General features: G+C 43.1%; 1 protein-coding gene across 3 annotated transcripts; it reads right to left on the bottom strand.

Moving 5' to 3' along the window:
* Positions 1–1,016: 1,016 nt before the first annotated feature.
* On the bottom strand, positions 1,017–5,217 carry LOC119284743 (putative ribosomal large subunit pseudouridine synthase SVR1, chloroplastic). 3 transcript variants are annotated; one of them, XM_037563907.1, is made up of 10 exons: positions 4,633–5,213; positions 4,449–4,528; positions 4,118–4,218; positions 3,901–3,967; positions 3,687–3,780; positions 3,554–3,602; positions 3,088–3,238; positions 2,719–2,775; positions 2,038–2,093; positions 1,017–1,597 (listed from the first exon to the last, which is right to left on the bottom strand). In XM_037563907.1, the coding sequence occupies exons 1-10, from the start codon at positions 5,141–5,143 to the stop codon at positions 1,537–1,539; spliced, it is 1,227 nt and encodes a 408-aa protein (XP_037419804.1). In that variant the 5' UTR covers positions 5,144–5,213; the 3' UTR covers positions 1,017–1,536. The 3 variants fall into 3 exon arrangements, with proteins under 3 accessions (XP_037419804.1, XP_037419802.1, XP_037419803.1); XM_037563905.1 differs by having other exon boundaries at positions 3,554–3,780; positions 4,633–5,216; XM_037563906.1 differs by lacking the exon at positions 1,017–1,597 and having other exon boundaries at positions 2,034–2,093; positions 3,554–3,780; positions 4,633–5,217.
* Positions 5,218–7,626: the final 2,409 nt, after the last annotated feature.

Raw genomic sequence — 7,626 nt, 5'->3', positions numbered from 1 at the left:
TCTAGAGCCCTCAAGGAACTCATTCCTTCATCACGAGGTTTATTGCGGAGCTTAATATACTCAAAGATAAACAACCATCATCGGATGGTGGGGGACCCATGGTTCTAGGAACCGCCAACCAGCGATCACGAGCTCCCCCTCATGGCTTTGCAAAGATCCACATGGATGCTGGTGTCCGACAAGGAAGAGGAAGCTCAGCAGCTGCGGTGCGTATATGTAGAGATGGCAATTTCCACTAAAGTTTAGCTGTAGTCATTCAAGGAGTTGACGACCCTGCCACATTAGTGGCTATCACATGCAGAGAAGCAATATCTTTGACGGAGGATCTCCATATTCGTCAATTCATTGTTGTTTCAGATTCGAAACAAAGTGGTGGAAGATAACAAAAAATTTAGCCGTGGCACCTACGGGGACATTACTAGCGAGATTAATGTTAGAGCGTCGTTGTTTCGGTGTAATTTTACTTTCAAAGATCATGCGTCAATTTTGAGGCACATAGTTTAGCCATGTTTGCTTTGTTGCTAGGTTTGGTGATTCCCACGACCTAAACTGTATCCCATACGTTGTGGCTTATGAGTTATGATGAATAAAAGCTTGGTTTTTCCTAAAAAAAAGTTACCCCTCAAAATAAAATAAAATTAAAAATGGCTCATTTTTCCTGAAGTACATTCTTTTAACACAGTACTAACGCAAAATGCTCACATACACGCACGCACACACACACTATCACTCTTATGAACGCACGCACATACACTCTGTCTCTATGAGCACCTTTGAGGTATTGAGCCTGCACAATTTGCCCCCCGTGAGCACCTTTAAAATACTGAGCTGCACATCTTGATGTTCACAAAGTCACCACATGCGCCTCGTAGTCAATAAAAAGTTGAAATGTCTGAAATAAATTCAGAAAAATACGAGCACAAATGCCAAGTCTAGGATTTAAACCTGATGGGCTAAGTTCCATCACCAGGAACCTAACCTTCTGAGAATGCAATGTGTTTTTTACAACTAGGAAAAAAAAGAATTATCAGGAATTTCTCAACAACAAAATCAGGTATACAGATCTTTTTTCTTCTGCAGGGCAGGCATAGAAGTTACAAGTTGCAAAAACTGTTGGAGGTAATGCCAGTTCATGACTCGACTAAGTTAAAGAAAAGTTCATGACTCGACTGGCAGCATTTACATTTCCACAGATAATAAATCAGTAGGTCTGCATAAGAGTAGACGCTATCAACAACTCTACTACAGTACTAGCAAGCCTAGCTGAACATATCCCAAAACTCCAGCGAACACTGCTGGCACGTAGGATCTTGGAGATTCTTCAGCGAAGCAGTTCATGTGTTCTTGAAAACAAAGGCATGCCTATCGAACCTGACCATCAGTTTCCTATTTGACATCTATGATAGCAGAATCGCAGGCCTCTCAGGCGCAGAGTAGTCGTGCCTTACGCCACAGGAGGGAGGTACGGCATATATGTTATCCACCCGTCCACACCGCTTTCGGAAACGAAGCCCATGAACTCAGGCGCGCACTCTACTAGCTGTTGCCATCTAGTGCCTTGATGTCAGCTTCTTTAAGTTCAACCATCTTCCCAATTCTGTACATGTAACATCCAACAATGGGTTAATATACGGTGTTATATCGCCAGCCTCATTGTGAACATGAAGAGTTTATCAAACACAAAAAAAGAGTTGACTGTCAAATTAGTTTTACTTGTTGGGCACAATAAAAACTGATGCCCCTAGACGATGATTTATCAGTTGAACCAATTAACTCCACTGAACTGATTTTGGTGGTATGTACTGCTGGCATGCCAGATTTGACACATATGATCCCTTTTGATACACGAGCCTTTCCAAGTTGATCTTTCTAAAATATGTATTTCCTGGAGTATTTGATTTTACCATTTGCACCAGCTGCCATGCTGTTTCAGATGTTTTGAAAGGTACAAAAAAAAGGAAGACTTGAAAAAACCTTATGAAACTCTGCAAAAAGGAAGTAATGCTGAACATGTACTGATGTGCTAAATAACATTACCCCAGGTCTGATGGGAGGCGGAACCTGCCTATCCGAACACGTTTCAAAGCGTAGACCTGTCAAATACAGGGATAAAAAATCAGCTGCTTTCACAACAGTTATATACCACAAATAAGCATAACTGCGGGGCTTCTACACGCTTTTCCTCTAATTAACTGACTTCTGTATGGTTTTCCGGCCTGTTTTCCATTACAAACAGGGTCAACTGTCTTCTATAGCAGTGCATCAAAATAGAAATGATAAAACAAGATCTGGCTGTCAAGGTGTGTGCTACTATAACACAGCCGTCTGTGCTACTATAACACAGCCGTCTGTTATCTTTTGTTGCTATGTGATAGATCCCATACTTCTATGCTTGCATAATACCCATAAAGGGAACACGGCCTATTGGATTTGAGTCGAATGAAGCAAGGACGAATTAAGAAAAGTCTCCTAGACCCTAAAGTCCTGCTGTGGACAACAACTCGTTCCTTTGACTAGCTATTCTAGATTTATTCCTGGCACAGTATGTGCCCTCCTTCACTGAAGCTGTTCAACCTCAAGGCCTTGCCATCCTAGCGCAAGCTGAGAGATGTTACTCTCCCGGAGGTCGCATTTATTGTAGAACAAGAAATACTAAGATATGTACCAACAAAATACAAAGAAAACTTTGATAAGGATATATTCATCACGCAAAACAACCTTTAGTCCTGCATTCTGCACAAGTTCACGAACTTCGTGGTTTCTTCCTTCATGAACCTGCCAGAAATAGAACTTGACAATATCAATGCCAGTGAGTAGATTAACTAAATATGATGCCTTTGAATTTATGTAAAATTACTTTAGTCAAGCATATGTGCAAGTGACAAGCTAATTGATAGAATGCACTGGATTTGCACAATCAAGCTGGCACAAACATACAAGGACTGAACAATATTGCTAGGATATATCCTTTGCTGTACTGAACAAATCAGAATGCCTATATTATACTACATAGTTTTGTACCATATGCAGAAGTTAGAAAACAGGCATCAAATACAATAGAATGGACCATGTATAAAGGACAATTACCACTATTTTAAGTCGCGTCCTTTTTGTGTCAGCTTGGGCATCCAGTGGCTCTACTAAATCAGGAACAACCTTAACACCATCAATTACTGTTCCTCCGCTGATAGCTACAAGGTGTTTCTTGTGCACTGCTCCATCTATAGTTACTACATATCTGCAATATTGAACAAATGCAAATTATATTTTGTTTTTCGTGTATTTTTCATTATCCATTTACCATGTTTGAGCACATTTATACGAGCAGTTTCCTAGAGAAGAATATTTTTAGTTTAAAACTAGTGTCATTTGGAACTTCTCCACATTTACTGCACATGAATAATGATGGCGACCTGAGGGTAGTACCAAAACAACATCCTAATTTTCTGCTAGGAAATTTTGAATGGCATCTACAGTATTTCAATATAGATTACAATTTAGTCTGCATTGCAGTACTACAGTCTACAAACGATACAGAGGAGGCCAAACTTACTCCTTTGTTATGTTTGAAGAAGGGTGTGAGACTTTCTGGGCAAATTCACCTGAAAGGAGAGCAGCTAACTTTAGGCCTTGGATGGCTAAACTGCTGATTCCTAAGTATTGTCTAGCAAGTATGACAAAATTACCATCATTTGTAACTATTATCAAACCAGTTGTGGCAACATCAAGACGACCCACAGTAAACAAGCGGGGTTTTGGTACTCCTGGCTGAAGTTTGTTCTGCACATGTTGATAGATTGTTATATTTAGACAGAAGGTGAAGCACGCCAAGAATATGATGAAATTTCATTAGGAACAGTGTAATGTCTATTTTATGAAAAGCCCTATTATAGAACATACCCATCCTTTCAAATAGTCATCCAATAAGGAGATAACAGACTTCTCTTCACCAGACGAGCAAATATACCTATGGGACATCAGAAATAACATTTAGGGATATCACACAGCTGGACGAATGGCAGCTTTTCTATTGTATTAAAAAATACACTGCTAGAATACAAAAGGAAACTTTTTACAGACGTGCAGACTCCAACAATATGGAAGAAAAGATACAGACCCTTTTGGCTTGTTCACAGCAAAATAGAGCTTTGGAGGCAGCTTCTTGGAAATGCGATTCCCGTTAACGTAGATAGAATCCTTTGAGATGTCTACTTTGGTCTACAAAAGAAAAACTGATTATGAACAAGATGCAGCCAAAATGAAAACATTTCAAATTTCATAGTGGTACAATGCCGGAATCTATCTAGCTAAACTAAACCAGCTATTTTTTCGCCGCAACTAGACAACTGAAGTGAGATTGACATTACGTAAATGTGGACATGAGCTAAAATATTTGCGACATGAACTGCTCCTCCTCACTCTTAGAGCTTCAGGCTGAAATTTCATACCTGGGGAGCAGTGCAGACAGAACCATTGACAGTCACCTTCCCTTGGAAGATGAGCTCCTCGCTGGTCCTTCTTGAGGCCACTAGGAAGAGCCACGAGTCAGCATCAAGACAGACATATAATGCTGCTCCGATTTCAATTCAGTCAAGCGAGCTTATCTAAAACCCTGCAGGATAGGACAACTACCTCCTGCGGCGGCGAGGACCTTGGCGAGGCGCTGCGGCTCGTGCTCCTTGATATTCTCGTTGTAGAACCTTCTGGCCGCCTTGGAGAACTTGGGCGGCGCGGTCGGGGAGGCCTTCTTCTCCTTGACCCTGACGCTGGCGACGGGGGCGTCGGCGGCGGGGCCCTGCCTCTGGCCCCTCTTGGCGGCCCTCTTGGCCTCCGCCTCCGCGGCGGCGACGGCCTGGAGGACGTCCGGCGGCGGCGAGGTGTGGAGGGATGGCTTGCCGTCGGCCCCGCGCGCGATCCACGGAACCAGCGGCTGCGCGGACGGGCCGCCGGGCGAGCGCTTGGACGGGGCGGGCGCGGGCTCCGCGAAGGTGATGTTGAAGTCCGAGGCGGAGGAGGCCGAGGAGGTAGCGCGGAGGAGGAGGAGCGGCGGGACGCGGCGGCCGCACCGGAGCACGCTGGCCGGGCGGCTGAGGAATGGGTGGATGGAGATGGCCGCGGCGGCCGCGGCGGTGGCGAGGGCCATGGGGAGCGAGCGTGGGGAAGGGGAGAGGGGTTATCGGATATCCCCCGCGCTCGCGCTGCTGGGCCGGGAAAGCGGGACGGCGAGACGGTGCTGCATTTTATTATCGTGTAGCCGCGAGACGGTGCTGCATTTTTAGAGCATAATTGGTTTGCTGCAAAAAATGGCATGCCAATGTTTGGCATTGTGTCAAATATTGTGTCAAATATATTGTCTCTGCACATTGGTTTTGCGGAAAGTCAAACTTTGCTAAGTTTGACCAAATTTATATTAAAAATTATTAGTATCTATAATATTTAATAAATATAATATGAAAATATATTTCAAGATGAATCTAATGATATTAGTGTTGTTATGTGAATGTCTATAATTTTTTATATAAACTTGGTCAAAGTTGGATGAGATTGACTTCGGACAAACCTAATATGCAGAGTAAAAAGGACCGGAGGGAGTACTTGGTTGGCTATGGGTTGTTTTGCCTCTCTCATATAAAGTTGCCAATAGTTGGCAAGTTTCGGTATTGCCAATAGTTGGCAGTGCCAACATTTGGCAAGACAAATATTGGTAGCAAACCAATTATGCTCTTATTTTCAAAATTTTATCAAAAGGCAAACTGTATGTTGTTTTTTTACACAGCGTACAAACGCAAATGCTTAAATATATGCACATAATGCAGACCTGATCTTTATAAGCACCTTCGAGATACTAAGCTGGCATAATGTCTTGAGATTGATGAAATCACCACGGATAATTTTGTAGTCAACGAAAACGTCTTCTCCTACCGAACGAACATCGTCGGAAATGATGAAATAAATTTAGAAAAATGTGAACGCCGGTGCCAAGTCTAGGACTTCATCGCCAGTGGGCTGGTTTCACCATAACAAACCTAATCATTTGAGCTATGCTCAGTTCACGACACACTATATATTTTGACGGTGGATTCTAAGGACATGCAAAATACAGTTGCATGTCTGGAGGATGATGTATCGGAAAACTGCAAATATTCAAGCTACAACTCATTCATTTCGGGGAACTAAAAAACAAATTTAGCAACCGCAGTGTGTTGCGTTATGTAATTGTCCGGAAACCCCGCGGGCAATGTATCAGGAGATGATGTCCGAGACAACTATTATCACGCTATTGCATTTTAAGAAAACCAAAGTAGTATAAGCCTTGGAACTTGTAAGAAAATTACTTTGTGTCCAGGTTTTTCATGTGTAAACATGATTATCATGATTTAGAGCTCATGTAGATGAAGTCATCCCCGCCACCACATCACAAAGAGGTGATCCTCCGATTTTATTATCTAAAATAAAAATCAAATGTTTTCTTGGTGACTCTTCAACCAGAAGGGGTGGTTTGCGATTGAATGTAATTTTTTTGAAAGAAATACAAATATGTGTTATTGTGTTTGTGTTTTCAGGAATATTACATTAATGTAGTCTTTTGCAAAAAATTGGTGCTAAAGGTAGAGCCAGATTTTCTTCTGAGTGGAGGCAAATTATGTGACCGGAGGCACTTATCGTACAAATTGATAGGGCTTGTTTTTTTTTCTATTTAAAACTATGAGCATATTTTATTGAATTTTCAAAATTTGAGTGGAGCCCTACCTCTCGCTCAGTTGCACTTGTTTCTGTTTATGCAACAACTCACGTTATTATGCCTTCTCGAGAAACTATGTAATCAGTGAGAAAATGTTATTTTTGTGAAGAACAAAAACTAGCATGTTTTAGATACCCACATTTTTCAAAAAAGTTTTTATGAAACTTATCCCAGTTATTTCTTCTAGTTGAGTCGGCTCATGCATATGCGGCTAGGGTGAAGTTATCCTCCCCTCCAAGCTCCACCGCTCATCCCAAGGATTTGCTACCCCTCTGTCTGCCGCTCCGACAGTTGGTGGCATGGAGGGGAATCCCGGTGCCTTGCCTCCAGTTAGTTTCGGTATGTTCTTTTTTTTCAGTTCTCGCAGAGAGAGGCGGTGTTCAGGTAGATGGCGCCACTTCATTTGAACTGGTCTTTCAGGTTTCGGTCCTCTCCAAATTCGTCCATGACTTATATGGCAATGGTCAACATTTTCATAAAACTTTTGAAGTGCTTATTTTGGGAAATAAATAAGTAAATAAACAAATAAAGGGTGCAGTGCAAACGAGCGCAGAATCCACTCTCTCTCGTTGTGCAAGCAATCCCTTATCCATTTTGCGAGCAGCACTGAATATCCACCCCTCGAGATCCCCGGCCCATCTTGGTCTCGACAGCCGAACCTTGTTTTGTCTGTAGCACATCAGCAGCGGATAAACCACGCCCACCGGCTCCCGGCCAATCCGGACCGTCCATCGCCACAGAACCGGCACAGCCGACGGCCACGATCCGTCCTCCCCCTCCTGTGGCCACGGAAAAGAGCCCGCAAGAAAGGCACCACGGCCGAGCCAAGTCCACCGCCGGGAGAATCCACGCCCACCACACCTCGCCCCCGCCGCCCCCCGATA

The sequence above is a fragment of the Triticum dicoccoides genome, chromosome 4A (genome assembly GCF_002162155.2).
Source record: "Triticum dicoccoides isolate Atlit2015 ecotype Zavitan chromosome 4A, WEW_v2.0, whole genome shotgun sequence".
NCBI lineage: Eukaryota > Viridiplantae > Streptophyta > Magnoliopsida > Poales > Poaceae > Triticum > Triticum dicoccoides.
The sequence above is the reverse complement of the archived record's forward strand: the minus strand, read 5'-3'. Positions and strand labels throughout refer to the sequence as shown.

What these genes read in the sequence shown, in the direction of transcription:
- LOC119284743 (XM_037563905.1), bottom strand. Translation starts at nt 5,143, where the DNA reads ATGGCCCTCGCCACCGCCGCGGCCGCCGCGGCCATCTCCATCCACCCA. An exon ending in GGTCCTCGCCGCCGCAGGAG is followed by an intron (nt 4,529 to 4,632) that starts GTAGTTGTCCTA and finishes GGCTCTTCCTAG; the next exon opens with TGGCCTCAAGAAGGACCAGC. An exon ending in GCTGTGAACAAGCCAAAAGG is followed by an intron (nt 3,968 to 4,117) that starts GTCTGTATCTTT and finishes GATGTCCCATAG; the next exon opens with GTATATTTGCTCGTCTGGTG.